This window comes from Lacerta agilis, chromosome 3 (genome assembly GCF_009819535.1).
Source record: "Lacerta agilis isolate rLacAgi1 chromosome 3, rLacAgi1.pri, whole genome shotgun sequence".
NCBI lineage: Eukaryota > Metazoa > Chordata > Lepidosauria > Squamata > Lacertidae > Lacerta > Lacerta agilis.
The window spans coordinates 90,645,836-90,661,026 of NC_046314.1; the positions used below are offsets into that span (position 1 = coordinate 90,645,836).

At 41.5% G+C, this 15,191-nt stretch overlaps 1 protein-coding gene across 1 annotated transcript in view; it reads right to left on the bottom strand.

Moving 5' to 3' along the window:
- IARS2 (isoleucyl-tRNA synthetase 2, mitochondrial) overlaps positions 1-15,191 on the bottom strand; it is a 32,025-nt gene that overhangs the window by 8,491 nt on the left and 8,343 nt on the right. The window contains exons 12-16 of the mRNA XM_033144749.1: positions 14,790-14,950; positions 6,719-6,821; positions 6,089-6,176; positions 820-928; positions 606-708 (exon numbers count right to left, since the gene is read on the bottom strand). Coding sequence (XP_033000640.1) covers positions 606-708; positions 820-928; positions 6,089-6,176; positions 6,719-6,821; positions 14,790-14,950 — 564 coding nt within the window. The remainder of the gene's footprint in view (positions 1-605; positions 709-819; positions 929-6,088; positions 6,177-6,718; positions 6,822-14,789; positions 14,951-15,191) is intronic.

Here is a 15,191-nt window from a genome sequence, read left to right on the forward strand (position 1 = left end):
GCTAACCTAAGTACAATTTGACCACTTCAGACATAACTCTTAAACTGTGGTTAATCTGAAGTGGAAGTGACAGCTTCCAACTTCCTCTTCGCAGTCACACCAGAGGAGGGGAGGTGGGAGCACCTAAGGCTTGTTCTCATAATGATAAGTCAGTGTTTATTATGCCCATGAACTCTTTCACCAATGCACCTGCCTTTACCTCCCTTCCTCCCTTCCAGCCTGATCTTGGTTAACCTACCCACTCAGCCTGCATGCTATGCTCTCAGCTAAACCTTTCAACTCCAGAACATAGAAAGCTGCCTATTGATTCCTCTAGCCCAGTGGCTTTCAAGTCTCAAGCAGTGGACGTGCCCATCATTTGCTACTTTATCCTTCCACACGATGGGTACTCTGCTGCTGTGATACCCTAAGAACATGTCTTACTCGCCAACTTCTTTGTCATTCTTCTCTCCCTGCTGAGCTGGGGATGGATTTAATGCAAAGCAAATTATTTCAGGCCGTAAATAATCAGACCTAGCTGAATTATTAGGTGCTTACCATTGCTACTCTGAGAAGCTAATAGACTGAATTTTGTGATTTGGGAACGTAACGATGCAATTACTCACGTTGCCGCCATTGATGACTACATCCGGATCGACAACGTTGCCAATCGATTTAGACATCTTTTCTCCTTTTTCACCAAGAGTGAATCCGTGAACCATAACAGCCCTAGAAGAAAGACCCTGACGCTGTCATTTCCATCCAGAAGTTCAACAGATAGTTATGATGTACTGTGTTTACTGCTTCCCATGATATCTGGTTCCAGAAGCATAAGCTTACTTATATGGTGCCTTTTTTCGTGTTGCCACGCTGGTCAAGAGGGAAGACTGAAACCAGCCTCCCAGCTGGTCTTTCCCTTCCAAGTATAGATCAGCCCTTTCACCTGCATCTGAAGAAAGTCAAGAAAAAAGTGGCATTTTAAAGCAGGAATTTAGCTGCTGTGGAGCTTTTGCTTTAATACCGTGTTATACTAATGTAACCCGTAAGACAGCTTTACGGCAAAGTTTACACAGAGCCCTTTAAAAACACACACGTAACACCATCACACAATCTGAACATGCCTCATAAATAAAATACTAAATCTAACCATTTTTAAAGACGCTTAAAGGGCTTCAGAGTGCAGGTACTGTTAAGGTACCTACTCCCAAGTAAAAGGGTGAATCCAGTTGTTTGTTCCAATAAAAGACACACCTCCTGTGAACTGAATAGGAGTGGGAAAGGTAGAATTTTGGCCAGTGCATCTTCTCACATATCTGAAGTCCTATGCAAGAAGACACCTCATTCACTTGCATTTCCTCCCCTAGCATAAGGCCTCTGTCCCATATTAAACCTATGAAAACGAGGGAGCATATTTTTGAAAAAAAATCTCATTTGCCTTGCAATGGGAACTTTGAACATTTCAATTTTTTCCCCTCCACAGCAGTATTCAGTCACTCCTTTCACAGATTCCTTTGTCACACCATTTTTACAGCCTTCTGCTGTTTGTTTAAGGAATTTTGATATTTAAATTCTGCTGTAACAAGCACAACGTGACAAAGGTCACAGAGAAGTGATTTACTGTGTAACAAACCTATACACTAAAGTCATGCCTTAAGTGCGGCAGCAACTGTACTTTGGAACTCCCTGCGTATTGACATTAGGCAGGCACCTGCCAAAAGCTTTTCTTCTTTCAGTGGGCCTTGTGAGACACTCCTTCAGTGAAGATGGGAGCAAAGTCTGAAGTGCTTTGACCTTGGTCACTCCCCTCCTCAAACAACAAAGAATTCAGCGGTACCACTATGTGGTCGCACATCATATAAACCTGAAGCAGGAACTCTTGATATTGGGGGTTCCTGTGACAACTCATTCCCTGAAGTAGGTATCAATTAAAGCTGAGGTACGATGGAAACGAAAACTGTATTTTTACTGACTGACCCTGAAAGGAGGATAAAGCTTGGCAGTTTTCCTATTAAAGACACAATACTTATTTTCTGTCAGAAACCCTGTTTCACATTTAAACAAGAACTTTACTTACAATTCTCCACAGCAAAATAGTTTCTGTTAAAACTCTCTCCTTCTAGAATGGCTATCCACCTCTAGCCCCTTCCTAAATCCTTTCCCCCCACCTAAGGAAATTTATCCTGTCTATAGGTTTATCCTGCCGCAGGATCACATTCATCCAGTGCTTTACCAGCTGCACTGGCTCCTAGTGGAGTACAGGGTCAGGTTTAAGGTGCTGGTTTTGACCTTTAAAGCCCTATGCGGCCTAGGACCCTCGTACCTATGGGACCACCTCTCCTGGTATGCCTCGCAGAGGACCTTAAGGTCCATAAATAACAACACTTTGGAAGTCCCGAGCCCCAAGGAGGTTAGATTTTTTATGGAACCCCTTATATGGAATTTGCATATAAATTTTCCCTCGGCTCTTTTTGCTGGCCCATGTAGGACCAGCATGGATAGTTGGCCCTGGTGAATATTTGATGTTTTCTCCCCTTATGGCTTTGATCTATAGGCTACTACTAAAACGAGGCTGCATTTTAAACTGTATTCTAACTTATATTTTAATCAACTTTTTTGTTTTTTGCTTTTAATGTTTTTACTGTATTTATATTCAGTGTTAGCCGCCCTGAGCCCAGTCTTGGCTGGGGAGGGTGGGGTATAAATAATAATAATAATAATAATAATAATAATAATAATAATAATAATAATTATTATTATTATTATTATTACCTAGCTATTTCTGTAACACTCTATCATTCTCACTCTCTCCTAATTGGCCAGTTCTCCTCCCTGCCATGATTGGCTAAGGGTCCCCAGGATGATGGCCCAATGGTCTGTCTGAGGCCTATCCAGACACATGATTTGGTTCCATATGTTCTTATATTTGTTTTAGACGTTTTACTGTTTTTAGATGTTATGCTATGATTTTATTTTTCATTTCATTTTTTAAAGTCACAACAGGGTAACCTGCCCTGGGCTCCTTTGTGAGGAAGGGCAGGATACAAATTTAATAAACACACACACACACACACAAACAAACAAACAAACAAGGCACACACACCATAATCCAGTGAAATGCAGTGCACACAAGGCTCCCAACATACATAAGGTTTAATGGCAGGATGTTGTTGCTCTGATTTCACATGCACTGCAAACATGGCACTGCTCTGGCAGTCCAGAGGGCACAGGGAACTTCCTGCAGAGATTTTATTTGGAGATGGTTAAGATGAAAACCTCAAGCTTTCATTTTAAAAAATGGAGGGGAAAGACCTCAGGCTGCATTCCTGTAAAAAGTCACTTGGATTAATCCCCCATTGAAGGAAGTGGAGTGCATGCAAAACAAATGCATAGCACTGCACTGCACTGTAAAAGTGTATCATGCAAGTATGTGCATTGAGGGTTTTTTTAGTTGCCAAAGAGCTATATTCTGTGGGCCTCCACAAAGCACTGCAAAGGCCCTTATGGAGAAAAAAGGGAAAGGAAAGGAAAGGGTAAAACATATTCACAAAATGTGAAAAGCAGGCAACACCTTGGGGGCGGGGGCGTGCGCGGATGTAATCTTGTTATGTGTGCTCCTAAGAGAAACCTTCCATTCAAACAGATTCAGCGTCAACTGTCTATCAATATGCGTGTGTTCTTCTTATTAATACATGCACTGGCATACTGTTTTATAACTGCTCTGTTGGACTTTTTAAATGTGAGCTGCCTTGAATGAGTTGTATTCAGAAAAAAGTGGCCTGTAAATATTTCAAAGGAAAATAAAGAAGAAAAATATATGTTTTCAAACACACTTCTGACTTGAGACTGAAATAAAATTAGGGCATTGGCCCAAGCTTGTGCAAACAAAAAATAATTCATTCTTAACTGCTCACATATCTCCATGTAGATACCTGCCTCCCCCCCCCCTTACAGTTTACAACATGAAAAAATGGGATAGAAGGCTTTAATTAGGGTTATTCTTCACAGTTAGGGAACATAGGCCCTTAATAATCCTCTTTTTTTTGCTTGGAATATAGTATTCTGTATCTTTGATTATAGGAGACTTTAACCCATAGATTAAACATGTACTTTAATAGCAAGTACAATTACCCAGACCTTTCCCTTAAACTACCACTGTCAGCACAAAAATTCTAACAAGATAGTCTTGTTATAAAACAATCCCATTTGTTTAGTTAAACATTAGTGTGGTGAGAGCTAGCACAAAGACAACAGGCGGATTTCAGTGCTGTTTTATCAGATGCTCCATCTCTGTGGCATCTTTAAACTTGGCTGAAGCAAGCAGTTCCTTCTGCACCAGGAACACAACCTAACAGCATTCAGTGTTTCTAGATACAGAACACTCGAACCAGAACTAAAATGCAGTATTGCATGTGTGGGTTTCAATGCATGATGGCTCTGCAAGTAATTAAGAGTCGTGCTGCAGGGATATCTAGGGCTATGTTCTCCCAAATACTAGAGTACATTTCAACCAGTGGCATTAAAGTGTGTCCACAACTAAACAATGTATTGCAGTGAGAGGAATACAGCAAGATTCTCCTCTCCAGTTCCTCCTATGTCCATTTTTAGTTGAACTTTGAAAAGGTACAATTAGTTTAGCTCCAAAGATGCCTTATTTTAAGAATTGATAAACTGCTTGACACAAAATACTAGTATTTTACAATTTATAAACTGTTTCAGAAGCTACTGGGGCAGTGTACAGTAAGAGAAAATATAAAAGATACCGACTCTAAAAACAATAAAACTGTTTCTTATATTTGTAAAATTAATACAGTATTCCATAAGTGTCTGGTCATACTTCAGGAAAAGCCTTCTTAAATAAAAATGTATTCAGTAGCTGTAATTATAATATTAAGTCGTCAAGTCATAAACAAGATCCTGAATGCTTAATGGCAATTTGAGATGCAGTCCCAGTCAGTTTGTTCATTGTCTTCAATTCCAACACAGCCTGGCAGACCACTGCACAGTTGACATTGAATGTTGGAGATAGACACCTTATCTCAAGAGGTTGTAGGCAGAGCTTCCAAGCAGCTATAAACTTCGCTTCTGGCCATCAGAATTCACCTGACAAAATGTGCACAAGCAAGGAAGAATGCACTGCTAATGCACAATGTAATGTGTTGACCCTGGTTAGAAAACCATCTTTGTCCATCTCTTTCAGTTTCTTGAAGAATGCTGTCAGGATTTTGCAACTGTAAGTGAGCTGTACAAAATTCACTATTATCTAATTGAATGGTTTCAAGACAAGGGGCAAAGAGCCCTTCAGTAAACTCACTGTTTGCTGATGGTTCTATTGCTTCCCTGGGTTGCTGGGAAATTAAAAACAACACCACCACAACCCTGGGCCAACATGTTTTACAGTTCAACAAGATAGTTATCAGACATTTGTGTACTCCGGGTGTAAAGTTCAAAAGCATTGATGCCCTGTACCAGATTCCGATTCAAAGCAGCATCCACAAGCACCCTGAAAAGCCACTATTTGAAAATGACTGGCGTGTTCTTAAAAAACAGAATAAGAAAACAAGCCGGCTTTGTTGCCTGAAGCAAGATTAACATACTGCAGCACACAAAACCTAGCTCTTACACTTAGGAAATGAAATGCAATGACATCCATGCACACTTAAACCTTCAACAGGTTTTCAGCATTGTATTACATGAAAAAAGGAGACCTACACTTTGCAACTGCTTAAACTAGGGTTGGGGAACCTGCAGACTTTCAGATGTTGTTCCGCAAGTTCATCATAATCAACACTGTCATTTATTACCTGCCCTTCACCCTAAGTTCCCAGGGCAGGTTACAACAATGGAACCACCTCATTGAAAACAGTCTAAAACAACAATTTACAACCACAGAAATAAGGTAAGTCCTAAAAAAACACATCTCAGGTGTCAAAAGCCAGCGAAAAGGTGTGTGTATTTTGCCAACATGGTCAATTGTCAGAGATGGTGGGAGGTATAACCCAACAATATCTGGGGGGGGGGGGCACAGTTTCCCCATCTCCCTGTGGACTTTAAGGGTGAATGTCTATTGCCCAACTGCACAATTCTTGATAGTAACTGAATCACCCCTTACCTTCCAAAACATGAGCCCAAGATGTTCCACTATCAAACCAGATGTCTAGGACATCCTGTCCTTGTATGTAATCCTGGACATCACCAGCCTGTTCCAGAAATAAAGAACAAATTAAGGATTCCACAGCTCTCAGACAGATCATTTTTTCTTCCATTTCTACCCCCTTGAATTCTATATTGCAAAAATTCACAAAGGACCAGCCACAGTATAACCTTTTATTATATCCTCATTGAAAGAGGCGACACATGTCAGCATCAGCATCAACGGAAGAGAAAACTCTTCACGCATCTGGGGCAGCAGAAGCCAGTCCAATAAAACCTTATGCTATAATAAAATCTGTTGGCATTTTAAGGTTTAAGCTATAGTTTTCTTTATATTGTGGGCGTATTCATACAACCTATTAACAGTTCTAGTTACTGTCTTGACCCAGCTCCAGGATACTCTTTGGAACATGGGACATTACTGGGAAGTGCTAGACCCTTGCTGCTTGCTCCCTTTATCCCAGTCTACGGGATCAGAGTTAACCCCTGGCCTGCCAGACCACCAGCCTCCTGGTTCCTGCTCCTTGGCTTCAGCCATTACCTACACAGACCAGGCCTTTAGAGAGAACTTCAACTGACAATGACTTACCTGTGCCAAAGCTTCACTGGGAAGAAGCTGCTCAATAGGAAGGGTCCACCAGGCATCACTGCCATGCTGCTCCACTATCTTAATAACGTTCTCAATGCTTTTTCTGTAGGGGGAAAAAAGCAAAGCAGAGACAACTGATCAGGAGACTACTGCTAATATATTCTTCAAAATAGCACAAGACATTGAAGCAAACTGAGAGCCAGTAGAACAGAGGTTGCCAATCTGGCGCCTGTGAAAGCCTTCGTTAGCACCCCCAGGAAGGAGCTCCCAACTCTGAGCATTCCCTTAAAAAAAAAAAAGTAAGTCTCTAGCCTTCCTAGACAAAAAGTTATGTAGCAAACTGTGCAGGTACTCTCTAGGCTTCATACTGCTTTATGGAAGTTCCCACCCGCTTTCACTCAAATTGGTTGGGCAGCCACTTCCTCCCTCCTCTGGGGGACATGTAAGCAGCAGGTATGCTTTCCTGCTCACCTCATGGTTTGCCTTCCCACTTTTTCTAGCATTATAAAGCATTTTTATTTTGGAAAGGGAGAGGTGATGAGGGGCTTTCTCCCCTGTTTTCTTGTTCCAGAGGGCATTTTGCCCCAGAGGGGAGGGGATAAGAGATGATGGGGCAACCCTTCTTGTTGTTTTCTTGCATTTTAATTTTGAGTGGCGGACAGAGTGGAAAGGGGGTTTCTTCCCCACTTGCCTTGAAGCTTGTCTCATTACTTTTTCTTGCCCTGAAGGATGAGGTGTTTTTTTTAAAAAAAAAATTATTACAATAATATCCTCTAGGCAACTCAAGCTGGCAAGCATAGTTTCCCCCCTTCCCATTATATCCTTACAACCATAGTGTAAGGTACCTTAGGCTGAGTGGCCCCAAATCGCCCAGTGAACTTCATGACCGAGTAGGGAATTTGAAACCTGGTTTCCCAGGTCAACCAATCAGTTGCTGCTTTATTATTATGTAGGGATACCAGTACTGTAGTTCCGATTCTGTGTTGAGCCATACCCACTTGACAGCCATTTTGTGTCAAGCAACGCCCCCTTGTGACGGCCATTTTGTGACTGGTGCCTACAACATTCCCTCAGAATTCCAAATGTGTCCCTGGGCCCCAAAAGGTTGGTGACCATTGCATTGGAACTTCCAATTCTGAGACATGAGCTGTATAAAAAAGCAAAACTTTTAAAGAGGCAAGCTTTATTTCAGAACACTGTGACATATGAGTCTGCTGGATCGGGCCAGTGGCTCATCTAGCCCATCATCCTGTTCTCACAGTGGCCTGAGGGAAGCACAAGAGCACTCTGCTCACCTGTAACATGGACATTATGGCATGTGGCTAGCAGCTGTGAATGGCTTTCTCCTCTCCATAAATCTGTCTAATCCTCTCTTAAAGCCATCCAAGTTGGTGGCCACAACTGCCTCCAGTGGGAGCGAGTTCCATAGTTTAACTACAACGAATTTAAAATGATCCATTTTTTTGAAGCTTCAGGCTTCTTACCATGGATAGTAGCCATTTCTCTTGTCATATTTTGCCTTCAATGATCGTGAAAAGAGGCATGTGAACCTTTCTATCTTTTTATAAGATAATATCTTGATTCAACACATACTGGACTTTAGCAAAGCATATAAAAAGTGATAAGAAAGCCATGTTACATTCCCTGAGGAACCCAAAGGCCAATAGCAATTGAACACACTTTGATGAGATTAGATTACTGCAAGTGAGACCTGCAACAAAATGATGCAGTGTGCAGCATTTCTATCAGGGTTCCAGCCATACCTACTTTCAAGATAGTCCACTGCATTCCCCCAAGCTTGCAGATGGCCACCCTCTTAAATGTGGCTGGTGCCATTTTGGCTACAAAACGACAGGCACTCACAAAATTAGCTGTCTACAGGATGTACTTCACTCAGCAACCTGACAAGCAGCTGACAGTGAAGATGCTGTGGTTAGATATAATTAATAATCTGCATATAACAGGCTTGATAATAGCCACTTGTCTGGGGAAATTAAGAATTGCCTCCAGGCAACAAGGCACGAAACTTTCATAAGGGATAAATAAATGATATCAATGATAGGCTATAGACATGACAAATGATAAACATGTGTAGGTGGGCAGGTGTCATTTGTGAAAATAGAACCATTCTTCAGAATCTCAGGCTCTCTCTCTCTCTCTTTCCTTCCTCCCTTAAGAAGTTTTGCAAACAAATTTTCAGAGTTTGCTGTTGTACAGACTAGAACCTAGCTTTAAACAGTAACATTCCTGGAATAATTTATCCTCTATATATTCAATGAGTATTACCTGCTAATCGAAAACAGAATGTAAAATTACGGCACAAAAACATCAGGAAACTTCTTTTCTTAAGAAGTTAAAAACAAAATACGATCCTACAGAATGATCAGGAACTTACTGTTTTCACTTTAAAAAAAGGGAAGAAAAAGAACTAGTAGCTATAGTAGTTTTACAGAATCTCATTGGCCTCCAAAAACACAATATTTGATAGCTGTAAAACCTTTCCAAATCCTGGAATACATCTCCACTCTCGTGGGTTTTTTTTGTTTTTTTTAACCAAACAACAAGTGTATGTTTCCTGTTCTCATCTGTACAGTACATACCTTGAAAAAAACCCAAGGCAAAAGTTCTCTCTGCAGTGTACATTAAACACCTTCCTCAAATATCTACTTATCACTCTACGAAGGGCAAGTTTCAGTTTGAGAACCATAATTCACAATGTAAGCAAAAGAAGCTTGGCTGTAAAACTTTGCCCTGAATTCATACGCCGTATTGGGCAGAAGCTGCATTACGTGTCATTCTCTAGGTTCCTAGCATGAAAATCCACAGGGCAATTCACGCTACCATGACGCCAACCAATCATTTTGAACTCTGATATTGATTACACCAAATGCTTATTTAGTGGGAAATTAAGCAGCATTGAGACGTTTTTGGGGCGAGGAAAGAAACAGCCGCTGGTGGTTGCTGCTCCTACCTTTTTGTACAACAGCAAGGAGTGCCAGGTAAGCTCTCTTGCACTTACCTTTTAAGCTTCTCAGGTAGGACCTTATAAATTTACAGAAATTAATGCAGATTTTGGATAAGAAATTAAGATTTAAGAGCTACGATGTGGAAGGATTAGCTCAACCAGGTGATTTAGTAATTTAGTAATTTTCTTAATTAAATGAGGATAACCACATCCAGCTACTAGTGAAGTCTAGGTGACAGGACATTTACTGTAGCTCTCACATGGACAGATATTCAAGTAGTTAAACTTGAGTACTTGGAAAGCAGCTGATTTAGCAAGGTAATGCATTTATTTTAAATCTAAATCATTCCAACTAATCTGGATTGTCAATGAGGAAGCTTTTCCCTTATTTGAATGAAGTATCTAGTGTACGACAAGCTGCAAATGCTTCCACAAATTTGTAATTAACTCTTTCCATTTCTGCTCAGTGTTCTCACACTGCATAGTTCAGGATTTTGTAAGTTTTAAATTAAATTACCAGTAAGTTCCAGGGGCCACTGTTTCTTCTGTAAGTGGGAAAATGTTTAGCTTCAGTCCTTCCACTTCATAGAGAGAAGACTGTTAATCTGTTTCATAGTTTAAGAAACAGTTTTGCCTAGTTTTACACGCAAGTCCTTACCTAGTAATTCAAGTTCAAAGCTATCTTGATCAATAACTTTCATTTATCTGTTGTGGGAAATTGAAAGCTGGTTGTATTTCTTTTAACAAAAATTCATGTGCCTCTAATCTCAACATTTCTCGAAGCAGAGCAATGTTTTTCCAGAAAGGGTTTTATCTGCATTCAAACACCATTTTTAAACTCTTCTTTTTCTTTTTTAAAGATTCTTTGACAGATCGTGGTACCTGCTGCAGCATAATCTGGTTCTGTACTATACTTGTGGGGCACCAGGGATGTACCAGATTGCCCACACACATGGCATTGGATATAAATGTGGGACTGGGTAGGGCAAGAGATGGCAAACTCTTGATTTTTCACATGTAACAGGTCTGTCAGAAATGGACATTTTAAAAAATCACTACAGTAAATGTTCTATGGGCTATGCAAAACGTTTGTTCTGCTTATCTTGAGGCTCAGGGAAACATTTCCCAGACACCTATTTTAGACGAGATGCAATAAGAACATTTAGAGACTCAACGATGGACAGAAAAGAAATACTTCAAGCAGTGCTGTCAAGTGTAACAGCAACTCCATGTGGACTAGCCATATTTCCAGTGGAGGTGCTGTTACTTTTGAAGGCTACTGACCTTCACTGGATATTGCCTGAAGAACATCTGCATAACAGAACAACTAGCTACCTGTTATTTACAGTGCACCAGCTCTGCTGAAAACACCGTGTTTCTTTCCCAAACTTTATTTCTGTATAATAATGTTGGCATGATGTCTAGCTACCCATGTAAAAGTACTGTGTGTTCAGCAGAAAACGTTCTGACAAAGTTTCTGTTCAAAATTGAGGTTCAGGGTAATGACCTATGATTTGACAGACAGTGCTTTCTAAGTCTGCCTGTCATTTCTGTAGGCCAATATTCTGAATACTTTCACTACTCCGCAAGGAATGCGCAAGATCTGTATGTAAAGTAAACGAACGAACACATAAAAGTATAAAATAAACATACTTTTATCTAACTATGCAGTCCTCATCTGCACTGAAGCTTAGTTTGCAGTCATGTATTACTAACTACTGTATTTAACCAAAGGGAAGATTTGCTTCACATGCTTGCTCCGTAAACTGCCCTTACTTTACACCTGCAAGTGATAATGTACAATCTGGGCTTTTAAAAAACTGTTGGAATTGACCGATTTGCCCCAATTGTTCAGTATAACTAGTCAGCAATATTAGTGGCATATATATCAAATGCATGTTTCAAGAGAGTACGCTTTTGTTGCTGCTTGTTAGAAAACTGCCTACATGACCACTGTAAAACTACAACAAGGAGAATCTTTGCTTCCAATAAAATGTTTTATTCAGCTATTTTCAAAACGTCATCTCATGTATGGCCAAGAGTGCTAAGCGTGTTTAATTTACTTTCATCCCTGATCATACAAAAGAAGAGATTTTATGATCAAGGGTGTTTTTTTTATTAAATGAACCGAATTCATAAACAGTAACTTCCTGCAGTACAGAAGGGCAAAGTACATGACTGCAAGTAGTGTGCCATAAAGAGGAAGCAAATAATGTGTAGGATTATTTAGAACATGCGGTTTTCTGCATTCGTGTCTAGAGCTCAGAGCATGCTCTCTCGTTCTTAACGTGCTACTGCCATCTTATTAACAAAGGATGTTGCCTGTTGAATCTGAAATGTTGTACATATGAAGGGTATGTGGTTGGGCACCGAGCTCTCATCTCCCTCTATCTGGCGCTACAAGTGAACAGTGCCAAGTTAACAGGTTGAGTCGCTTCAGAAACACTGCTGGATTCGCCTTAACCAGAGTAAGCACACATAATGTCAAATCCAGGTAGAAGGAGCACACAAGTATACACAATCCCATAGCCCACTCCAGAAATCTTATTCATAGTTCCAGAGCTGGAGCCAAACATGGCCCATCCACAAATCCTTTGTGACAAGAGACTATCAGGATATCATGAACATCAATTTCAGAACTTCTAAAGCAGAGACTTTAGTCTTGTGTGGTCAAGGTTTTTTTTTTGTTTTGTTACTATAATCACCAATGTGCTTTAAAAGCTTACAGAGTTAGAGAGCATGCACATCATCTCTTTAACTATTAAGATCGATGACAATTTTGATTTACGTGATCACAAGGACGAACTCTTGCGTAAGAATGAAGGCGCCTTGTTGCTTAGGCCAAGGTCTGCATAATTCAGCATTCTTGGCAAGAACCCCAGCAACCAGCAGATACCGGAAATTAGCCTACCAGAATACTTTGGTCAACTTTCTTGCCGACCCCTGCTCTAAGAAACACACATATCCATCTCTATCTGCTGCAGAATGTTTGCAGAGGGAGTAGCGCAGAGGACAAAGAGTAAGGTGTGGTTAAAACTGGAACACGGACAGTTTACAACAGCAAACTGGCAAGACAAAGCCATTTTTATGTTTCAAGAATGAGCAATGCCTTGACCCGCTTTGATACCTAAGCACTGAAGGGCAGGGGTACTAGTTCTCTAGTTGAGCCACAATATTTTGCAAACACTGTGAAATCAGAGGCCAGGCAGATTTGGGCCCAGCACTTCTCCTTCCAGTAATTTGCCACTTGTTCTGTCCTTTTTCCTTTCCACCCAATCAATTCTCTCAATCATGGCGAGGTGGGAAAAACCTCTTCTCCCTGGTGGAAACTGGTATGTCCCTCCCCGTCCAGCTTGCTTCTGCGGAAGCTAAGCAGGACAGGACAGGATTGGGTTGCACAAGAAGAGTTCACCATTAACACCAATAACTCTCCTTTATTAATGAAAAATAGCAACCAGACCTTGCAAATCAGGAATAAGAGAGGAGAAATAATAAAAGCAGACATACAAGACAAGAGGGGGACAAGGTACTTCACCTGGCCACAAGCAAACATTTAGGGCAAAGAAGATGGGCTTTTGCAAATCACAACTGACATAAAAGAGTTTCTCTGTGACACAGAGGGATTATCATTTGATGATGCAGTCTTTTCTCCTGTGAAAGCCAGAATGGAGCTCCTGAGAGATCTCCCGATACCCAAGATACAGTGGTACCCCTACTTACGGACGCGATCCATTCCGGGGTGCTGTTTGCACCCTGAAAAGTCCATAAGTAAAGCACCGCTTCTGTGCGTGACACAATAGAGTGCTCCTGTGCATGTGCGAAGTGTGCAAAACGCTTCGGCACGTGTGGCAAAACCCAGAAGTATACACTTCTGGGTTTGCCGCGTTCAGAACCTGAAAATCTGCAACATGAACCTAACGCAACTAGAGGTATGACTGTACTGGGATATTGGGACAGACTTTAGTACTCTTTAGCCACTGTGCAACCCCAGGTTGCATCTGCCCCCCCTGTAAGAACTACAGCTGGGCGGCCTCACCAGGCCTCTGCCATGGGGAAAGCGCTGCCATGAACATGTCTGCTTTTTCTGCAGACAGACTCAACACTGTTTGGCTCTTACCCTACAGCAGCAGTCTGGTGAACTTATGGACCTCACGCCTCTTCCTCACCTTCAGCAACCATAACAAAACACCAGCTGCTGCTGCTGCATGGCCAGCCGCAGTAAACCACAACAACAAGCACTTTGCTAGTTCACAGATAGATGCCACTTCCCAAGGGCCAGCACAGATGCAAAAATAACCACCAAATGGAGAGATTCAAGACTCAGGCAGCGGGCTCCCAGGTTGAGCACCCATCCACAGGCACACCTTCTTACTAATTCCCAAATAAGTGAATGCAGGCTCATTCATTCATTCATTCATGAAGGGGGAAACCCAGGGCTGCACTTGGCTCTCAGATGAGCAGGGTTCCCAGCACCACCCCTTCTTTCCTTAATGCTAGACAGCAGAGCCTATGCTCCTCGATCCCGGTGTTGCAGTGCAATGCACACTGCAAATAAAGACAGGCTTCATCCTCTGTACAAGCATTTTGCTCCCAGCACACTGTGATGGTTTGACTTAGAATCATAGAATTGTAGGTTTGGAAGGGACACCAAGGGTCATCTAGTCCAACCTCCTGAAATCTCAGCTTGCATAGATGCGTCCCATTCTGTGGCTGCTTTCATAGGGACATGCTGCAATCTGCATGCAAACCCTTGCAAAGACATTGTCCCATTCACTTTAGTCTAGAGGGCTGCTCTGTACTCTTATCCCATCCCATGGAGACCCCGACGTCAAATCAAACAGCTGCAGTGCTCGTTTACGCCAAGCATCCATCAAACTTTCTGAGAGATTTTAATTTGGGAACAAACATGCTGATATATCGCAGGATTGGATTCCTGTGCAAAATGCCCTGTTTCGACAAATCATCCACCACAGGAACTGAAACAGCAAATGCCAGAATACTGCGTGTATTGTAACGCCAATGATTGTTCTATGCAAAAAAGATTATATTTCTGACAGCAAACCAAATTCCTTTTTGAAATAAAACAGAAGACCGTAAAGTACTCACCTGTTTATTAATGATTCTCCCGTTTCCTTATGGTAAAAAACTGGAATGGGAACACCCCAGTGCCGCTGCCTTGATATACACCAGTATGTTCTTTTGTCCAGCATCTCTAGCATTCTGTTCACCCCCGAGGCTGGGACAAATTTTACTTTCTTAAGTGCGTCCTGTAAAATAGCCAGAAAGAGTTTGGCAAAGTTGAGACTTAAAGGAAGATGGAGGCACTATTTAGACCATGGATGGTGAGACTGGGGTGTCCAACTCCCATCAACCCCAGCTAGCATAGACAATGGTCTTTCTTGCTACACATCACTCATCAGAAAGCTGCCTAGAGGCATGCAGTAAGACTGATACTTTTGGTAATTAAAATATCAGCTATGCAAAGTATGCCCCCCTCCCACATACAAG